Source organism: Miscanthus floridulus, chromosome 8, assembly GCF_019320115.1.
Source record: "Miscanthus floridulus cultivar M001 chromosome 8, ASM1932011v1, whole genome shotgun sequence".
Classification (NCBI taxonomy): domain Eukaryota; kingdom Viridiplantae; phylum Streptophyta; class Magnoliopsida; order Poales; family Poaceae; genus Miscanthus; species Miscanthus floridulus.
The window spans coordinates 8127408-8148838 of NC_089587.1; the positions used below are offsets into that span (position 1 = coordinate 8127408).

The 21431-nt window shown below is 43.7% G+C and overlaps 2 protein-coding genes and 1 long non-coding RNA gene across 4 annotated transcripts; all 3 read left to right on the forward strand.

The window, feature by feature from the left end:
• Positions 1–251: 251 nt before the first annotated feature.
• LOC136475631 (26S proteasome non-ATPase regulatory subunit 2 homolog A-like) lies at positions 252–11185 on the forward strand. Of its 2 annotated transcripts, none has more exons than XM_066473162.1 (25): positions 252–546; positions 662–762; positions 1040–1160; positions 1240–1299; positions 1382–1449; positions 1986–2028; positions 2562–2627; positions 2717–2755; positions 2850–2932; positions 3264–3372; positions 3454–3537; positions 3687–3845; positions 3930–4034; positions 4114–4218; positions 4321–4461; positions 4542–4646; positions 4730–4951; positions 5507–5620; positions 7470–7685; positions 9686–9745; positions 9826–9939; positions 10046–10131; positions 10211–10319; positions 10423–10601; positions 10680–11185. In XM_066473162.1, exons 1-25 carry the CDS (start codon positions 427–429, stop codon positions 10750–10752), a joined length of 2682 nt encoding a protein of 893 aa, XP_066329259.1. In that variant the 5' UTR covers positions 252–426; the 3' UTR covers positions 10753–11185. The 2 variants fall into 2 exon arrangements, with proteins under 2 accessions (XP_066329259.1, XP_066329260.1); XM_066473163.1 differs by having other exon boundaries at positions 3463–3537.
• Positions 11186–11628: 443 nt separating this feature from the next.
• LOC136475632 (uncharacterized) lies at positions 11629–12324 on the forward strand. The gene is made up of 2 exons (XR_010763227.1): positions 11629–12235; positions 12270–12324. It is a non-coding gene; the product is annotated as an uncharacterized lncRNA (long non-coding RNA).
• A 6759-nt stretch (positions 12325–19083) lies between these two features.
• Positions 19084–20526, forward strand: LOC136468519 (uncharacterized). The gene is made up of 3 exons (XM_066467065.1): positions 19084–19312; positions 19362–19787; positions 20111–20526. The coding sequence occupies exons 1-3, from the start codon at positions 19084–19086 to the stop codon at positions 20524–20526; spliced, it is 1071 nt and encodes a 356-aa protein (XP_066323162.1).
• Positions 20527–21431: the final 905 nt, after the last annotated feature.

Genomic DNA, 21431 nt, shown 5'->3' on the forward strand with positions numbered 1-21431 from the left:
AGAGGACCCACCCAAGGCCCAGAGCCACATGTTCGACAGCTTAACGGGGCTTACTGAGTTCAAAGCCCTTTTCGGCCTAATCAGGCCCACTGACAAAACACAGCCCTCCTAGTCCTAGTTACGAATCCGCGGGCCCGAAAGAACAATCGCCCGGCCCACGTATATTCTTCTTGGGCGAGGGGCAAAAGCTGCGTTGAGACGGGAATGGACTTGCGGCGTGGTTCCGTTCTACGCTAGCACGCCTCGCCCGTCTCTGCTCCATCTCCATAAACAAAGCACAGGCAAAGCGCTTCCCCTCCGCTGCCTCACTTCCGCCGCACGTGACCGGAGGCGGCTCACCGCGTAGCGCCGCGAGCCCAACCCTAGCCCCGCTCGTCCGTGCTTCCGTCCTTCCGGTGGACCAGCCGCCGAACCCCTCAGGCAGGCATGTCTCCCCCCGAGAACCCCAGCCCCGCGGCGCCGGCCGAGCCGTCGCAGCCGCCGCCGCCGCCGGCCGCGGCCACGGGGAAGGGGAAGAAGAAGGACGAGAAGAAGGATGACGATCTGGTGAGTCCGCTCCGCTTCGAGCCCTAGGAGAGGTTGAATTGTGGGGGAAAATCTCGCTCCTCATGTTTCGATCTGGGGTTTTTGCTTTCGACTGACGTGTCGGATGGTGCCGCAGTCGGAGGAGGATCTGGCGCTCAAGGAGCAGCTGGAGCTCTACGTCGTGCGGGCGCAGGACGCGGATCCCGGCGTGCAGAAGCTCGCGCTCGAGAGCATGAGGTACTGCTCGCTTCGCAAATCCTCCCGATTCAGGTCTAGGGTTGCGTGACCCCTAGGGTAACTAAGCTTTGTGGGTTTAAGTTTGTCACCTTTGTGAAGATTAGTTTAGTGTCGTGGTGCTGTATGCCTTTATTGCCTATAATGTGTAAAGATTAAGATGGGTTTTCTTGTGTATGACAAGGATTAATTGAGTGCTCCAGCTGCACTCCTGTAGTTTTGTGCAACCAACGGCTTGTTTCTTAACCCTTTTGATGCCACTAAAACTGATCTGTTTCAGGCAGGAGATTCGCTCTGCCACGAGCTCAATGACTTCAGTCCCAAAGCCGCTGAAATTCCTCCGCCCGCACTTTGGAACTCTGAAGTCCTATTTTGAAACAATGCCAGAGTCCGAGCTCAAGGTCTGTGTGAACACTTTGGATCACCCAGCTTTAGATTAGTTTGGTTCAGTGCTGATGCCACCATCTTATTGTTTTGCAGAAGTACATGGCTGACATACTGTCAGTGTTAGCTTTGACAATGTCCATAGAAGGAGAAAGAGTATGTGCCGGCCGCAATAGTTCTCTTCCTACTGTCATTGCTGTTCCTGTGAATCTGGAACTGAGACATCTTCTTGTTGCAGGAGAGCCTGAAATACCGTTTGTTGGGCTCTGAGGGTGATATTGGTTCATGGGGTCATGAATATGTGAGGTATGACTGAACTGAAATGATATGTTTCCTGGCTCCTTCAATCAGCGAAGTCTAAACTTTTCTAGTGTGCTATGTTGGCAATGCTACTCATGCAACGTTATGCAAAAATAACAAAAAGTCGTAAGCATTTATTGGACTGATATACCACACTATATCATGCAACGTTATGCAAAAATAATAAAAAGCTGTAAGCATTTATTGGACTGATATACCACACTATATCATGACACAATAAATGAACTCCTACAAGTATACACTGTTTACAAACTTGTTCATATCCTGCTCAACTAACGACAGGGCACAGACATGACACATGATTCTTTTTTGTACTTATTAAGTTTTATTTCAGAGGAAACTTTCTGCATAGAGTAACCCCTTCCTGACATGCTGTTGATTCAGATATGCTCGAATACGTTAAGAAGTTTATTTCACCTGTTTGATATGCTTCATTTTTTTTTTTTGAAAAAATATACTGTTTACATGCTATTTCTTTGGAAAACTGTTGGATTTTAAATGAATAACTGTCTTCTGTGCAGAAATTTGGCTGGCGAGATTGCACAAGAATTCCAAAAGCGTCAGGTTGCACTCTCACTCATGCTAGAATTCTTGAATCATTTTGTATTGTTGTTATATCTACGACTTGTACCAGGGTTTTGCTGATTCTTGTACATAACACCTGTTAAAGTTGTAAACAACAATTCTTTGGTTTTTTCTTAGTCTTAGTTAGTTTGGTATTCACATCTGATTTATTGATTAATTGATTAATATTCTGGTAATCATTATCTTTTTCATTAATACCAGTTTGGCTGTTGTAGTGTTGGTTGTTCATGATCAATAGTTGAAAATTGAAATCACACTATGCCTTTATAAGGTTGACATGGTAAACAATTGCATTCTTTTCATTTTATTTATCCTCATTGGATGTCCCACATACCTGGTCACCAAGATCACATTTCATTGGAATTGCTGCAAATTTTTTGTTGCTTGTTCTTGTCTTATTTTCATCTCATGCTACTGGGCTGCAATTGGAATTAGGTTGTGGGCATATGTATATTTTATCCTGTTCCATTCTTTAGTTTTCAGTCCTCTTATGCTGGGTTTATTATTTCCAGGATGATGACTTGCCCATTGATGCCCTAATGGAGCTAGTGCAGCAAATTATTTCATTTCACATGAAGGTTTGTTCTGAGTGGAGTTAATGGTTGAATACTTATTTCATCTTGAACTCAGTTTTTTTTTGCTAATTTTTTCTTGTCATTTTTATTAGCATAATGCTGAGCCTGAAGCTGTGGATCTTCTTATGGAGGTACACCTAGTTGTTACAATGCTTGATATTGTCAAGAGTACAGCCCCAATGTTTTTTTTTGGCTAATAAACTCATAAATTTCATCTTTTGGCAGGTCGAAGACCTTGATTTACTAGTTGAGCATGTGGATGCTACAAACTACAAAAGAGCTTGCTTGTATCTTTGTAGTTCGTCCAAGTAAGTATGCATCTCTTTATCACTTATTACTGTGATATATTACTTCTGCCCTCTCTTTTGTGGAACTAGATGTAGAACTCATGTATAGTTGAATTTCTCTGGTTAAAACTAACGCTTCTGCGCGAAGGGCGGGCCTGGTGCAAGCGGTAGAGTCTTACCGCCTGTGACCGGAAGGTCTCGGGTTCGAGTCGTGGTCTCCTCGCATTGCACAGGCGAGGGTAAGGCTTGCCACTGACACCCTTCCCCAGACCCCGCACAGAGCGGGAGCTCTCTACACTGGGTACGCCCTTTTTAAAACTAACGCTTCTGTGCGCGAACATGAAACTTGCAGTTTTCTCCCTCCCCCAGATGATAGTTTGGCACTTGACATAGCATATACCATCTACTTGAAGTTTGGAGACCTTGCAAGTGCTTTGAGAATTGCTCTGAAACTTGAGAAAGTGAGTACATGATTATCAAACGTGACATGGTATACTGCTTTATTTTAGAACCAAATACAACTTACATATTAATGTCTGTAGTCCCTGCAGTATGTGAAGCAGGTCTACACAGCAACCGATGATCTGCTGCTCAAGAAACAGTTCTCATATCTCATCGCACGCCATGTATGCCCACACCCCATTTTCCTTTACATATGTATCTGCTGTGTGTGTTCATGTGACTGGGACTATGTGTTTATTCATGCACACAATCCTGAGATACATCTTATAAAATTGTTTTCCCCCCTTTGTGAACAATAATCTGTCTTCTGAAGGGTTTGGTTATGGAGATTGATGATGAGATCGCTGCTGATGACAATGACAAGGAGGTCCTTCAAGAAATAGTAAATAATACTAAGTTGAGTGAGGGATATTCTACTCTTGCTCGCGATATTGAGGTCATGGAGCCTAAATCCCCAGAAGATATATACAAGGTAATGTATATTTACTGCTTACCATATTGTAATATCACAATTAAACCCTCTATAATAATTGTGGTTGTGTTTTACAATATGTAGGTCCATTTGATTGATGGTCGTGGTGCCAGCTCCAGTCTTGATTCTGCAAGACAGAATTTAGCTGCAACATTTGTAAATGCATTTGTGAATGCTGGGTTTGGCCAGGTTAGCTTTTGAGACAACTGTTACTAGCAATATTTGTGAAAAAAGAGTTCATCTAAGTTTTTTTTATTACTTTGTGCAGGACAAGTTGATGACCGCTCCATCTGATTCATCCAGCAGTGGGTCTTCCGGAAATTGGTTATTCAAGAACAAGGAACATGGAAAAGCCAGTGCAGCAGCTAGTCTGGTATAATTACAGTATTCTTTATTTTTCTAACTGCAATATAGGGTTTTATTAGAACCATCCAATGAATAGTTAATGATTTTTTTTTTTTTGTTTCCATTCCAGGGAATGATTCTCCTGTGGGATACTGATTCTGGGCTCGCTCAGCTTGACAAGTACTTGCATAGTAATGATACTCATGTTGTTGCTGGAGCTTTGCTAGGTATTGGAATTGTCACTTGCGGGGTGAAGAGTGATTGTGATCCTGTAAGTGCTCCACTTAGCTACTCTCGGCCCCTCCCGCTCTGCATCTTCTTTTGTTCCTAATATCCTAACCTTTCTGCCAGGCGTTTGCTATTCTCATGGAGTATATTGGCAAGGACGACTCAAACATTCGTATTGGAGCAATATTGGGTCTTGGAATTGCATATGCTGGTTCCCAGAAAGAAGAGGTGGGAACTAGTGCTTATAATTGTGTCTCGCTGACTCATAATTTGGTATTATCTTTCTTATCAATTCTGTTTTTAATTTTCAGCTTAAAATGCATCTATCTGCTGTGTTGGGAGATTCCCAATCACCTCTTGAGGTCCTGGTCTTCTCAGCCATTGCCTTGGGATTGGTGTTTGTTGGTTCTTGCAATGAAGAGATTGCACAGTCTATTATATTTGCTTTGATGGAGCGTAGTGAGGCTGAGTTGGCAGAACCCATTATACGCTTGCTTCCTGTTGCGCTTGGCCTTCTATATCTTGGAAAACAGGTAATTCTAAGCATCATGTAGATATGGTTCGGATTTCAAAGTTTGCATCTTTGTTGAGTAATTTAAGTAATAAGTTGCTGCTAGGCTCAGCATATCCATCCGGAGTACTATTTGTTCCTTCTCATTTCAAGTATCTATTGCTCATTTAAAACTGATTAATTGGTTATTTTTAATTACCTACCCTTGTTGCTGATCGCTACTACCTCTTCTGTTTACCCTGTGTACAACATGCCACTTTTCAATGTAGTCTACTCCTTCCATCTTGAAATATAGTGTATATAAACAATAAAAATTGTACGCAAATACAACTTGCCAGTTATCAATCAATCATCCTTTAACCACGCAGATGACAGCGTTTATACATGCGGGAATTAAATTGATCACGAAACATGAGTACAAATGTCTATTGTATTCTTTCTTAATCTGTCTTAGAATCTCTAGGACACATTAAATTCCAGGATGGAGGGAGTAGATCTATGCACCTGCTATTTTACATATCACTAGTGATTTTCAAAGATGTGCTTAGCTATCACTGATAATTAATTCCTATTTCAGGATAGTGTGGAGGCTACCGCAGAGGTCTCTAAAACATTTGATGAGAAGATAGGGAAATACTGTGATGTAACACTTATGTCACTGGCATATGCCGGAACAGGAAATGTGCTTAAGGTATTTGATATTAGAGTAAAATGCACCGGAGGTCCATTAACTTTTGTGGGGGTGTCATCTAGGTCCATCAACTCCGAAACTGCATTTTTGGGTCCTTAAACTTTTTAATTGGTTCACTGCAGGTCCATACCCCTTCGCTGGCCCTTAAATCTATCGTACATTTGCAGAAAACCCCCTATCTTTCTCTATCTTCTACGTGCTCGCCCTTGCTGCCTCCAAGCACCGAGCACGGACACCATCTTTGATAAATCGGATGACGCCAGCAGGTCGCTGATCGGGTCTAGCTCCGGCGAGTCCATCCAGTCCGCCAGCGTCTCCTTGTTGTTGGCCACCACTTGCTCCATGTACAAGATCGCGTCGTTGCCAACGCGTGCACCCGGGGCACCATGATCTGCAGTGGTGCCAGCGCGGGAGCCTTGTAGTCTGGCGGATGAAGATGAACTGAACGATCGATGGTGAGGCAGACACCCGTGTGCTCCACCGTACGCCACAGCGCCGATGAGAGATGCTCTCGTTGAAACCGCAGAGGGACGCGTTGATGAGCTCCATCCCGCTGTCCACTGTCTGCTGCTTGTGGAACGGGAGCTGCAGCGCGTAGATGAAGATGGGGGAGCGCCTGGTTGGGTTAGACAGCTGCCGCAACGAGATGATGGACGGCACGTTGCGAGTGGTGTGCACGCACGCTAGCATGCGCAGAGAGGAGAAATGGAGGTCGAGAAACGACACAAGAGAACGGAGAAGAGCAGGAGCAGGCTCCTTGCTGACCGGAGGGCGCGCGCCGCGGTGTTCCACAGCGAGTTCCCGGCGCTGGCAGCCTGCTGCTGCCTCCTCCACCGCGCGCTGTTGTCTGGAATTGAAGAGCCGCAGCATCTCGTCCCCGTCCAGCGCGGCGTCGCAGAGCGCCCAGAGCCACTGGCGCAGCCACCAGCTAGCGATGCGCACACGCTCGGCCTCATCAACGACGCTGTGCACCATGATGAGCAGCGTGTGCAGCTGCACCAGCTGACTGTCCACGCGCTCGTGTGAGTGCCTCGTACCAACCCAACGCGCGGCAGACACGATCCTGGGGCCGAGGTCGCCGATCACTGCCGAGAGCGCTTCCTGAGCTCTTCCGCCTTGCGCTTTATCCCAGCTGACACTGCACCTGCTGCTCGCGATTGCGATGTCGTCATATCTGGGGTACAATGCATGGCTACACCTACACTGTCCTTACTGCACCATCCATCTAAATCTGATACTGTACCCGGGCCGGGGAGCACCCGAAGTCACTCAGCACCATCACCGCTGCCAGTCACATGGAGCAGCGCAATGCCAGAGCGTGTGAAGGCGAGGAGGGTGCCAGCCACAGCGTGCTCCGCACCGGCGCCCTTGCCACGTTGGCCGCCCGGCTCCACGTTGGTCCCAGCAAGGGCGAGCACGTAGAAGACAGAGAAAGATAGGGGGTTTTCTGCAAATGTACGTTAGATTTAAGGGTAAACGAAGGGGTATGGACCTGCAGTGAACCAATTAAGCTTGGTGCAAGCGGTAGAGTCTTACCGCCTGTGACCGGAAGGTCCCGGGTTCGAGTCGCGGTCTCCTCGCATTGCACATGCGAGGGTAAGGCTTGCCACTAACACCCTTCCCCAGACCCCGCACAGAGCGGGAGCTCTCTGCACTGGGTACGCCCTTTTTTTTTTATGGACCTAAAAATGCAGTTTTGGAGTTGATGGATCTAGATGACAAGTTAATGGACCTCCGGTGCATTTTACTCTTGATATTATCTTTCAATGGAAAGTTTTCTAGCAGATTCAGATTTTTAAGACGTTTAAGATGTTTGGTTGAATATAAATGTTATCAACTCTGTTTTCAGGTTCAGAAACTTCTTGGCATATGCTCACAGCATCTTGAGAAAGGCGAAACACACCAAGGGCCAGCTGTCCTTGGAATTGCTCTTATTGCTATGGCTGAAGAATTAGGAGCTGAAATGGCTGTACGTTCACTTGAGCGTCTTCTGCAGTACGGCGAGCAGAATATAAGACGAGCAGTTCCTCTTGCTCTTGGTATACTCTGCATATCTAATCCCAAGGTATGTGGATAAATTTGTCTTGTACAAACTAAATCTCTGATACATGAAATCTCCTGCTGGAAACAATGCCTGATCACACTAAACTTCATGCCCCATGGGGAATTTTCTGTCCTAGTTGGTATATCGCCCAAATTATGTTTTTTGTCTAAGAGATGTCTCTAATGAGACCATCTGAATGAAATTACTCAGGGCCGGTCCTAAGTTTTTCTGGACCTAGAACGAAACTAATTTTTTGGACCTCTTTATACAAACATGATAATACTACTAGTACTACTCATTGGTAGTATATATACACACATATATGATGTTACTAATAAGCAGTTAACTTAATGCAAAAATAATATTCATATGAAATAATTTGTATACACATCAAATTACCTCAAAAAATTCTTCTAACATTCCTCGATGCGAAGTCATCGATGATGGTGTCAATATCAATCTCATCCAATAATCGCTTCTCAATGCATAATGTTGCCAATGCATCTGGATCTCTTGAATTGAAACACTAGTATTACTCTTAAGAAATTTATGAAGAGCCCCTCAATGTATTGTATCAAATCATCTATTTGCTTTTTCCTTTTCCTTTTGTCTTTCTTGATGGTATGGTACTGTTAAAATTCAGAGAAACAATTAGTAACTATAATTTCATAAAGTAGGGATCACGTGAGAAACAATTAGTACTAAATTTCAGATTCGGAGATTCGTACCTTGCTGCCGCCTGACGCCTGCCTCCTCTGCTAGACTGCTGCCTTCTGGAACTGCCGTCTACCGATAGTGCCGAACAGGGATGAGGGAATAGGGCTCAGGAATCAGGGATTAGGACCCTATGTGGCTGTGTGAGAACTGATTTGCCGCCTGCTCTGTGCCTCTGGTGGAACGCCGCCAGGCCCCTCAGACCCTCACGCGCCCACGCTGCACGCGCACGTCTCGCAGCACAGGAAGGAAGGCGGAAGACTCGCGGAGCGTGCGTGATCACGGGACACGGGGAATCGGCGATTCGATCTAGCATCTCGTATTCTTATTGCATACCTGGGGAGGGGCCCATCGGTATCGTGGGCCTGGGACGACCGTCCCTCCCGCCCCGCCCCAGGGCCGGCCCTGAAATTACTGCACGATAGTGCTAACTATTGCACTTGCACCAGCACACAAGCGCACAGTGCTTGAATAGTTCTAGATAACTGTTTTCTTAGGGGGAAAATGTTGACCATGAAACCAATCTACTGAAAGTATATATAAGCTGATTGTCCCATAATACAAGACCATTTATTTCTCTAATACTGTTGGACCCAGAAACCATCAAGCTTTTTATCCAGTGCCATACTATAATGATGGTGATGCAAACAACCTAACTTTTGTGGGGTTCCGAGAACCCCTGTAAAAATTAAACCTATTTGCGGGCTCGCAGACAGGCCTGCTTGCATTCTATAAATAAATCATATCATAGCAATCCAGTTTTACTGGAGCACCTTTCTATGAATAGATTCTATCACACGGATAATTTTGCATGGTGCCGTCGTTATTAAAAGCGTGGCCAAATCATGTTCACTGCAATTTGTACTCCCTCTTAACTCCTTAACTTACATTTCTTTCAGAAGTATATTTTAAATACTCAAGATTATGTATGGTGAAAGTATGGACCTTGTAGCATCAGCTGTGTTGTCAATCCATCTGACTTTTCATATATAATTGATGGGTTAAGTTAAAATGTTTGACCAAGTAGAATCCTAAAATGACCTTCATAGGAAGTGTGTTGTGAACCAAATCATGATCTACATCATATATCTATGCCAAAAACTTTGGAGATTCTGATTTCACAACCCAAGCTTGACAGTTTCTTGTGTTTATTCTTTCAAACCTCTAAAAATACTCTGTTTTGGCAGTTTCTTGTGTATTCTTCGTATAATTTGATGTTCAGCATTCATTTGAACAGGTTTCATAAAGTTGAAAAATTGTATATGCCATCAGGAATCTGATTGCATTTCTAATACTTGCCTTCTCAGGTAAATGTTATGGACACACTGAGCAGATTGAGTCATGACGCAGACGCCGATGTGTCAATGGTATGTATTTATCAATTTTTTACATAGCCTTTTCCTTTGTTATCCTATATCTTATATATCTGGTTATTGAATTTCTCCAGGCTGCAATTATCTCATTGGGTTTGATTGGTGCTGGCACAAACAATGCCAGAATAGCTGGCATGCTTCGCAATCTTTCAAGTTATTACTACAAAGAAGCTGCTCATCTGTTTTGTGTAAGTATAGATCCATCATGCTCATTTGGCATCCTTCATGTACTATAATGGTTCCTTGGTCGTATTTAAGTTTTCATGCATTGATTAATTTTATTGTGTTCATCAGGTACGAATTGCTCAGGGCCTTGTTCACCTTGGAAAGGGCTTGTTGACCCTTTCTCCATACCATTCTGATAGATTTCTTCTTTCTCCGTGAGTGTCGATCTCTTAGCACTCCTTTCACCTGCACATGCCACCGAACTGTGTTTCATTTTTTTTTTCTGTTTTCCAGAATGGCACTTGGAGGGCTTGTAACTGTCCTGCATGCGTGCCTTGATATGAAGTCCACCATCCTAGGGAAATATCACTACATCCTTTACATTATTGTCCTGGCAATGCAGGTGTGTTTGTTAGTCATTGCTACCACTCCTATGGATTGAGTAGACAACCGTTGGATACTATGTTTGAACCTATTTCTTTCTTTCCCTCTTTTCGCTCATACAGCCTAGGATGCTTTTAACTGTGGATGAGGATCTGAAGCCTCTCTCAGTACCTGTCCGCGTTGGGCAAGCCGTCGATGTGGTTGGTCAGGCAGGAAGGCCTAAGACAATCACTGGCTTTCAGACACACTCCACACCGGTCTTGCTTGCAGCAGGGGAGAGAGCTGAGCTAGCAACTGAAAAGTAAGCTGCATTCAGAATGGACGATCTGTATGCGATCCTCCAAGGAAACACTAATCACTGTTTGCTTGTGTTGTTCAGATACATTCCACTGACGCCGGTATTAGAGGGCTTTGTGATTCTGAAGAAGAACCCAGAGTACCATGAAGAGTGAAAGACTTTAGTATGCCAGATAGCATGGTGTTTTCCGTGGCTCGTCCACATGGAAGTCTTCAAGCCTGGCATCCCTCGTCGAGGAATCGATCGCCCTTGGATATCTTGCTGAGCACTTCCTCGGTCCGTTCATGTTTGATTCTTGCCAGAGTTGTGGCTAACTGAAAGCTGTCTTTGGTTATGCTGATATACCACTTGTAGGTGTCTTGAGTGTTTACTTCACCTCCAGTGTATCTGTACGATTGTATTTATTACTAGAGACGTATTTAGAGCTTACTCCGTACGGTGAGGTGATAACATGGCATAGCATTTTTGGCGTTCGTCTCGGTGACATGTTGCGCCATCATTATCAGTTTTTTTGTATTGTGGTTACGTTCTGTACGTGTGTACTGGAAACACTGTACACACGATATATAAGTGTCTCTCTATGTGTACGTGTTCTTGTGTGCCTTCGTCTACGATTCGCAATGGAGGCCAAATCAGGCTGAGCAAGCATAACTGCATGAGCCGCGGCATCTGCTCCCATGTATTCTCGTATATAGTGCGTGTACTTGTGTGCCTTCGTCTACGAGTTCCGCTGCATCTGTTCCCATGTATAAACGTATATAAGGGCATTTCAACAAACAATCTCCCGTTTGTCCTAACTTGGTAGGCATTTTAACAATCTCCTATGTCATAATTTTCAAGGATAAGATGATCCCAGGTTCGTGTTTGGCTGGATGAGATTAATTTGTCTTAATTCTCAAGGCTGGATGAGATTAATTTGTCTTAATTATCAAGGATAAGGGAATCCCATGTTTGTGTTTGCCTAGGTGATGGAGGTGTCCCTGTCTTGTGTTTAGTTGGGGATGATAAGAGATATCGTGGGTTGGGGGATGATAAGAGATACAGAATTGCTATCTGGTACCCGGTTGTTTTAGACTCTTGTAACAACCGGATTCCTGGCCGTAGATCTTGAGATCATACACGGGCCCCGCCTTAACCCTGCCCCTGTCGCGCTTCGAGCCCCGTGCGCGGTGTGAACTAGTGGAGAACTTGAGATCCTAGCGCACTTTCTGCTCAGAGATATGCTGATCCCACTTAGCATCATGATTAGCAAACCGCTTTGATATCTCATCGAGGATGGTTTTAGTTTCTAGGTTCATGGCTCCCTGGCGGCAATGCAAACCGGTGAAGAAAGATCCATATCGGCAAACATGCCACAAATTGAACAACCGTGAAAGGAAATTATGGAATGTCAAAGCCGAATCTGCAGCTCAAGGATCGACCTCAAATTAGACCAACCAGATCTATTACTTGCGCAACCGATGGGATATGTGGACACGTGATCGGAGTAGCGAGGAACGAACGAATCTAAATTCTAATACACTTGTTAACAGAATGGTAGCAAGTAAGGGATGGAAGAAAAGAATTGGGCGCATGTACAATAGGATCATGACAGGAAGCACAGACTTCAATGCTAAGCGTCTTAGAGTTCGAAATAGGTTTCAATGCTAAGCGTCTTAGAGTTCGAAATAGGTTTGTAGTATTACATGATAATTCCCCTTCTCTCTCATACATATAGAAGAAACGAGATCATCCTCGATTATCACCCACATTGAATTACATTGGAAAAAAAACCATTTAACCCCGCGGTAATTCGATTTCCCCTCTCCTTTGTAAAACCGGATTTTTAACCACCATTTACTTTTAAAAGCATTTATTTTTTATGCCCTGAGTGGTTTTGGACGATGACTTTGCATGAGGTGGTGCCAGGTCACTAGCGTGCAGGGAGGGAGAGAGGAGAGGTTAAGGGCGTCTTTGGCATGGTTTATGTCGGCTTCGGCTCCATCTATTTTGCGCAAATCGAGACACTGTAGCGTGAAGCCGTTTTGTAAGTCAGGGTTAAAATGAACTAGAAGCCGAAAAAGCCAGTTTTTCTGACTTCACCGGCTTTGGCTTCACCGGTGAAGCCGTTTTGGATGAGCCGTGCCAAAGAGGCCCTAAACCAACCTTCTATTGACAGCTTATAGGGTAGGGGTAAGTCTATAAATATTTTTTTAGAAAATTTATGTAATAAAAAATCCTAAAATCTATTCTAACCTTAGAAAAATTAGAGAAAATATGTTTTAGCTGAAAGTTATTAAGGTTTCATTTTTCTTAAAATCATGTTTATGGCGTCCGAATTGAAATTATTTGAATATGATTTGGAGTTTTTTTTGTTTATTTGCTACCAGATGCTTTTGTTATCTATTATAAATAGTCTATGTTGATTAACCAAACTACAAAGAAGTCTAAGTGACACAGATTATTTTCACTAGTAGATACTCTTGTTAGCTATTATGATCAGCTTATGTTGATCAACCAAACTACATAGAAGGCTAAGCGATACGAGCTACTCTCACTAGTAGATAGTCCCGTTGTATATTATCTTTTTGTTTTTTATAAGATTTGTTTTTGTATTGTTGGGTTTGTAGATTGATATCTGCGAGCCATACCATCCACACTTTGACAGCAACACTCCATGATTTTTTCCGCTAACATGGTCATAGATAGAATCAAGTGATACTTGTGTTCGTACTAAAGGTGTGTTCAGTACAACTTATAAGTTGTTTATGGCCAAAATAAGCTAAAACTAAAAGCCGAACAACATATTTTTGCAGCCTTTTGTGGCCACACTTCTTCTCATAGGTCTGTTTGTACTAAAATTGTAGAAACTGGATCATACTAGCTTATTTTGGCCGCACATTTTCTCCACTTATGTAGCTTCTCGGGGATGCATTTCTCCCATAGCTATACTAAACAAGACCTAAATAGGATTAAATATGATGTGGTTGCATCATTACATGACACTATGTTATCATCAAAGTCACCAGAATCTTTCCATATTTTGGGTCATCTACATAGACTAATTATAATAGAACCGAGAGAATCTACTAGTAAACAAAAAGCTAAATGAGTCCATAGAAGACTCAAATAGTTTTAATTTGGACACCTTAAGATAGAACATGATTTTAGAAAAACAATAGTTTTTTGAGATAAAATAATTTGTCTATGAGTTTTTCTAAGATTAAACCAGATTTTAGGATTTTTGATTGAATAATTTCAATGGAAAAAAATTCAAATGATAGTTGTTGTCCCATTACATCCTTAATAAACTATCAAAGAAGTCGAGTTTATCTCTTTCGTGTCTGACATGTGACAAGTGACGGACTAGAGGGGTGAATAGTTCTTTTTAAAATTAATCGCACTGGCAAACCGAAATAAATATAGAATTAAAATTATCGGTCTATACAAAACTACACCCCTCTATCTAAGTTAACAAGCACCTTACAAAGATCCTAATATGAACAACTAAGGTGCCAGGTTAGGTAGAGCTCACCTAAATAATTCTAGTTTGCAAGGTCGCACAAAACTATGCAACTAGTACTCAAACAACCAGGGAGCTCCTACACATGCTAGTATGCAAAGCACACAAAGTCTAAGCTCACTAGCAATGTTCAATAGCAAGGCTACATAAGCCAAACTATAGAGCTCAAATTACTTAGCTACATAAACTAAGAAATGTAACTAGTAAGGCTACACAAGCCAACTAGTTACACAAGGGAACTACTTCTAAGCTACACAAGCAACGAGAGCAACTAGCAAGCTACTCAAGCTAACTAGTTACAAAAGAGCAACAACACAAGAACATTATATGAAGAGTAATGCAAGCTTGTGTTGGGAGTAAGCCAACCAACGGGATGGACAATGTTGACATGATAATTTTTATCTCAAGGTTCGGTGGCTTACCAATGATCTACTCCCCGTTGAGACAAGCTCAAGGTTGCCGCCGGTCCTCTTGGTAGTGGTGACCCTCAAGTCACACTTCCACGTGGAGTGCTCACCACGAGCTCTAGCACTTCACCCGGTCAGACCACTTGACACTCTTCACATCTCGCTCAACTAGAGTTGCTCTTCGGGTCTCACTCCCACAGGGTGAGTACAATACCCCTCACAAAGCTCTTCTCCAGAGCACCGCACAAGCTTCTTGTGGGCTTCACGACAAAGACACGCAGGTGGCAACCTCAAGAGCAAGCACCACCGGAGACATCTGAAACTGTAGAGCGCTTCTCAGAAAAGTCTTGATATTGCCATCGCTCCAGGATGCCATCAGAGAAGAACTCAATCGTATCATAGTCAGAGACATCTGAAACTGTGGAGCGCTTCTCGAAAAAACAACGATAATACTCCCGGAGTGACTCATTGGGTAGTTTGCAGTTTCTGAGCTCATTCCGATTACTCAGACGAGTAAGGACTCCTGCAAAATTCTCGACAAATAGGGCTTTGAGATCTTCCCAAGTATCAATTGAGCCCTTACAAAGCTTGTTAAACCACTGAACCAGAACGGACTCGAGCGCCATTGGGAAGAAGAGAGCTTTAGCATCATTAGTGCCTCCCGCCAACTCACAGGTTGTAGAATAGACACATAGCCACTGCTTTGATTCTGTCTTTCCATCGTACTTTGAGTAGTTGGACGGTTTAAATTTATGAGGAAGTGGGACAGACTTTAGTCTATTTGAAAAACGGGGGAAACCATCCATGACGGTCCTTCCCTGTAAGCAGATTCTGCACCGCCTTCCCTGTTGCTAAGGCGGTTGCGAAGATCTTCGGGGTCAAGGTTGTTCCGACTACCTCCTTGCTGATACCCTTGACTTTGATGAACCCGGTTTTCATGTTGACGGGGAGCTGGATTCCTCTGGTCTTGAGCAGGGGGGTCTTGCATAGAGGCCGAATTACGCCCCTTAAGCTACATAACAGCAGACTGTAGAAAAACTAGAAGTCTTTCATCATCTTGACTAGGATTTGTCCTGGCTACAAGGGCATTCTCAACTGCCATAATGTTCGCAAGTGGAGTAGTATAGACATTGTGTCCCACCATCTGGATGAAATCTGGCTCCAAATTATGGGAGAGTCCTTCCCAAACTTGATTGCGATCGCGATTGGCATTGCGCTGGTGCTGAGCGTCAGCTGTGGTCACGCTTGGCCTTATCCTCAAGGTTTCTTCGAGCAATTTCATCTTCATACTCCTTGAGAGCTGCGTGATAGTGGCGCATAGCTTCCTTGCGGTGTTCAGCTAGTTGCTTGCGAGCCGCCTTGGCTTTATTCCTCTTCAATCGAGCTGCTTTATCTTGATCAGTTTCATTGGGAATTTTAGAATCTTCATCCGTGACCATACTCAGAGTTTCATCATCCGGGTGAACATCCGGCTGCTGCGGAGGATGCAGCGGTTGGCGCATCATGAAGATTTCCCTGCTGTGGCTACAGCAGAGAGTACTATCCATCCCTGATTCTGCAGTATCTGCGCTAGCTAGAATTTCTGTAGAACCTTCCTCGTCAATGGTGGGTAGCGGAGAACCTTCTTGGAACGGTAGCTGAGAGAGCATACTGACTACTCTGGAAGAGGACGATGTATCCTGGAAGGGCCAGTGCACAATGTTGCCTTCTGGAGTAGATGTGAATACAAGGCCCTAGAGAGCACCTTCGAGAGGGACTTGTTGGCGAAGAATAGGCATACCCAAATACAACTCCTGATAGATGGAGGTTGAATTCTGCAATCTGAGAGGAAACTGAAATGGGACGCCTGAAGTAGAGTCCGAGTACAACTCGAACTTGAACAATTTTCAAATCCGTGTGGAGTCAGAAATTGAAAAATCTAAAATTTTCTCAACGAGTTCATCCATCGTGTCTTTAGATTAAACTAGAGAAACTTGATCTTCTAGAGTCTCCATGAGGCGGGCCTGCAGAATGCCGCCATCATCCGCCACACAGACCTAAGAAGCAAACACAAACTCAGAACCTGGCGAGAAATTCATCTTGATGTCGAGGTTTGTCAAGCTCACGAGCGCAAATTCGCCGAAAGCCCCTACTTGGTGCGTAGTCGGAGTTTGATGACCGACAACCTATCAGGAGATTACCCGGGACAGTGTTTGAAGGGCTTCGACATAAGTTGAATTCGACGCTTAGCATAAAAGACAACGATTTATACTGGTTCAGACCCTCGTAATCGAGTAATAGCCTTTACGTCTAGTCGGCATGATGCCTTTTGTGTGATTGTATGATTGAGTTGATTGTACAAGGGGTACCACCTGCCTCTCTTTATATAGTCCAGAGGGTAGGGCGGCTTAATCTAGTCCTAGTCGATTACTATTGGAGAGTCCTAGTCCTATTACATAGACTACTTTCTCTAAATGTCTGACTAGGTTGGTTCTTCAATACTTGGAGATCACGTCACCTTGTTTCGTGTATTCAAGCAAACCTTGGGCCGGCCTAGTGAAAGTCCCTAGTTTAGTTTTGGATAATTGATGAAACCCTAAGTACTAATCTTTATCTTGAGTGTTGTGATATGAGCAAGGTTGGTTCATACCAAGTGGTGGAGCCTAGATGATTATGGTGGATGGAGATGACCAAAAGTGATCAAGTGCGTCACTTTTGGAGAAAAGAAGAAAGAGAAAAACAAAAATGGGCTCAAGGCAAAGGTATAACCTATAGAGCTATTTTTGGTTTGGACTCAAGACACCATATAGGGTGAGTTATTTAGGATTGATAGCCGTACTATTAAGAGGGGAAATTCTTCGGGAATTATGGTTGTCAAGTGCCACTAGGTGATGTTGATCATACATATGCATTAGAACCTACTGAGCTAACTAATTAATCCTTGGAAAATACTTTGGAAAATGCTAACATACGTGCACAAGTGTTTGATACATCTTGGTGTTAGCACATGAGAGCAAGAGATCGAAATCGCGCTTGAAAGAAGAGAAAGAAGTGCGTCGGACAGAGCGTTGGACACGGAGGTCTCAACGTCTGATGGTTAACCCTAATGGCACAGTAAGGACAGAGAGCAGCGCGGGCGTCGGATGGTGACGTTGCCGCGTCCGACGGTCGGCTCCCGTAGAGGCAGAGGCGCACGCGCAGTGTCAGACAAAGAGGAAACAGGGGCATCAGACAAAACGGGAACACTGTTCCTCCCTGTCCGACGCCACTTGGTTCGAGCGAGCGCACGGTGGAGCGACACGTGGAGGCATCGGACCGGATGGTCTATCCGACGGTCCACGTCGGACGCGTGTCCGATGAAAGTGACCTCTCTAGTACCTCTCTGAAAAGCGTCGGACGGCGCGGGGCATTTTGTCCGATGACACGTCCGACGATCTGGTTGAGTGCACGGTAATGACTCGATTTGAACTTGGACATGTGGCGCAATGCAGCTGGTCGAGGGAAGGCATTGGACAAGGGACTGTTTTGTCCAACGCCCCCGTATTTCTTGTCTGATGGTCGATTTCGGTGACTAACGGCTATGTGAGCCCTTAGGGCTCTATATATTGACTTTGGTCGGCTCTAGCTCACACCCTTGGATATTTTTACATGTGATACATCCCTTTGAGCTGAGCAAACTCCCTCCCACTCATCTCTCTTGCTTGATTGTGAATCCAAAGTGAGATTGAGTGCATCCTAGTGCATTTGCTTGAGTGATAGCATCTAGTGGCACTTGGGGATCGTTTTGCCGGTGGATTTCTTATTACTCTTGGTGATTACCGTCACTTAGCCGGCTTAGAGGATTGAAGGAGGATTGGCAAGATTGGTGATTGTTCTTGGCCATCTCCATTGATTGTGAGGGGTTCTTGTACCTTCCCTGGCGGAGCGCCAAAGGCAACTCTAGTGGATTGCGCGTGTCATTGAGTTACCTCACTTTGGGGTAGGTTCTTGTGGCGCCTATTGAGAGCCTAGGTGTGTGATACCTATTAGCCACCGAACCACCAAGTGTTGGTCGACATAACAGGACTAGCTTGCCGGCAAGCAAGTGAACCTCAGGAGAAAAACATTGTGTCTCTTGTGATTGGCATTCTCTCGGTGATTAATTGGTTGTCATTGGTCTTCATATTGTGATTGGCTTCATCATCTTCACCACGTCGGTATAAAAGATCACTACCTCTCTTGTATTACATTCCTAGTTGTGCTAAGCCCTTTAGTGTAATTAGTTTTGAGGGCTAGCTTACTTTCTTGCAAAGTAGTTTGGTTAGTGAGACTCTATAGTTACTCTTTGAGAGCTCACTAACTTAGTGGTAGTGACTTATCCATTGTGTGACATAGAGATAATAATTGACTAGAATTGTTGGATAGGTAACTTGCAACACTCTCACTAGGCTAGGCAAAATTGCATTGCGCCATTTGTTGTACTAATCAAATTGGTCTAGTGATTTTGTAGATTTTAAATTAGGCTATTCACCCCCTCTCTAGCCAATTAGGACCTTTCAAGTGGTATCAGAGCCGTGGTCACCGGTAGAATCAAGGCTTAACATCCTTTGGTGTAAATATGGCTCAAGTTGTGTTCAACCATGTGGGGGGCAAACCACCGTTCTTTGATGACACAAGTTCCTTTGATTATTGGAAGAGAAAGATGAGAATGTATCTTGGTTCAATCCATGAGAAGGTGTGGGATGTGGTGGAGAATGAATTTGTCATGCTCAATCCCATGAATCTCACCGACAATGACAAGATCAACAAGCAATACAATACAATGGCTCTCAACACCATATACAATGGTATTAATTCAAAGGTGTTTGAGCAAATCAAGGATCTTGACCTGGCTAGTCAAGGAGACATATGAGGGCACAAAAGTTGTGAAGAGTGCCAAGATTTATATGCTCAAGAATCAACTCAACAACTTCAAGATAAAGGATGATAAAACCATTCTGGAGTTGTTCTATAGATTGCAAGTCATCATCAATGATCTCAAGAGCTTGGGTGAGAAGACCAAAGATGAAGATTTTAGTCACAAGTTCTTGATGTGTCTACCAAAGAGATTCAAGACATTGAGAACCATCCTATTTAGAGGAGGCTTGGAGGGTGTGTCTCCAAATGAGGTGCTTGATGATGTGATGACCAAGGACCAATACAATGATGATGAGGAAGATGAGAAGAAGGATGAGGACAATAAGAAGAAGAGTGTAGTATTCAAGGCTACTTCATCATCCTCCAAGAACAAGGGCAAAGGCAAGGCCAAGAAGGAAGAATCAAGTGATGAAGAGCTCTCCAATGATGATAGTGATGATGAGGCACTAGCTCTCTTTGTGCGCAAGTTTGGCAAGTTAATGAAGAAGAAGGGCTATGGTGCAAGGAAGAGGAGAGACAACTTCAAGAGCAAAGACTTTGTGAGGAGGTGCTACAAATGCAACAACACCGATCATCTTATGGTGGATTGTCCTCAAGCTAGTGATGATGAAAATGAGAAGAAGAAGGACAATAAGGAAAAGAAGGAAAAGAAAGAGAAGAAGACGAGCTTCACCAAGAAGAAGAAGGTGGATCTTATGTGGTGACATGTGATAGTGATGCTTCTTCAGATGATGATTCAAATGGTGATGATAAGAAGACATCCAAGAAGAAGGCATTGGCTTCTACTGCTATCAACAACAAGCCATCTCTATTTGACTCACCATCATGCTTCATGGCTAAGTCCACCAAGGTAAAATATGATGTTAGTGATGATGATGATGATGCTAGAGATGATAGTAATAATGATAGTGATGATGATGAACCCACCGTAGAACAACTCATGGACATGCTAGAACAAGCTAAATCACTTATTAGCTCTAAGAGTAAGAAGTGTAAAGAGTTGTCTAAGAAGTTGAAAGCTCTTGAACAATCCTTTAATGAGATAAGTGCTTCTCATGAGTGTATAAAGGAAGACCATGAGGACCTTAAAGTGGCTCACACTAAGCTTGAAAAGGCTCACTCCTCACTCCAAGAGCAAAATTAGAATAAGGTTGTTGTAGCATGTGATGTGGGCATAACATGTGACATAATCAATGAATCTTTCTATGAACCCATTGTTATTGCTCTCACTAATGCTACAAGTTCATCATCCACATCCACCACCACCACTTCTATCTCCACTACTAGTGATGGTTTCACTTATGATGCCTCACTAATGGTTGAGAATGAGACTCTCAAGAGAGAGGTGGATAAGCTCACTCTTCCCTTAGGCAATGCCTATAAAGAAGATGCCCGCCTGCTAAAGTGCTTGGGTAGCCAAAGATTTTCCTTGACCAAAGAAGGATTGGGCTATACCCCAAGAAAGGCAAGGTGGCCTTTGTCACTCCCAAAGCTAGCTTTGTGGAGGGCAATGGTCAGTTTTGTAATAGATGCAAGCAAGTTGGGCACATAGAGCAACATTGCATTAAAAGCAAGAACAAGAACATTGCTTTCACTAATGCTCATGCAATCCATTTTGATTCTTGTTATATGCTTACCAATGGAGAGAAAGGTGTGAAAGCTAAGTTCATTGGTAATCCAAAGGAGGGCTCAAAGAAGAAAGCCATTTGGGCTCCAAAGGCCTTAGTTACTAACCTTCAAGGACCCAAACAAGTATGGGTACCTAAGAAACATTAAATTGTTTTGTAGGTCAATTACAAAGCCGGAGGGAGGCATTGTGTTCTTGATAGTGGGTGCTCTCAACACATGACCAAAAATGCTAGAATGTTTAACTCAATCAACTCAAGTGGCAATAGTTGTTATGATAGTATCACATTTGGGATAATAGCAAAGGCAAGGTCATGTGGCTTGGTAAGATTGCTATATCAAATGACGAGCATTTCCAATGTGCTACTAGTAGAGAGCTTGAACTTCAATCAATTGTTGGTAGCTCAACTTTATGACCTAGGC

Excerpts from the sequence above, each read along its gene's own strand:
- LOC136475631 (XM_066473162.1), top strand. The coding sequence starts at position 427 with ATGTCTCCCCCCGAGAACCCCAGCCCCGCGGCGCCGGCCGAGCCGTCG. Across the intron at positions 3,538-3,686 it reads CATATCTCATCGCACGCCAT|GGTTTGGTTATGGAGATTGA; the intron begins GTATGCCCACAC and ends TGTCTTCTGAAG. Across the intron at positions 7,686-9,685 it reads TCTGCATATCTAATCCCAAG|GTAAATGTTATGGACACACT; the intron begins GTATGTGGATAA and ends TTGCCTTCTCAG.
- LOC136468519 (XM_066467065.1), top strand. The coding sequence starts at position 19,084 with ATGGCTCAAGTTGTGTTCAACCATGTGGGGGGCAAACCACCGTTCTTT. Across the intron at positions 19,313-19,361 it reads TCTCAACACCATATACAATG|TCAAGGAGACATATGAGGGC; the intron begins GTATTAATTCAA and ends TGACCTGGCTAG. Across the intron at positions 19,788-20,110 it reads GGCCAAGAAGGAAGAATCAA|ATGATGATTCAAATGGTGAT; the intron begins GTGATGAAGAGC and ends ATGCTTCTTCAG.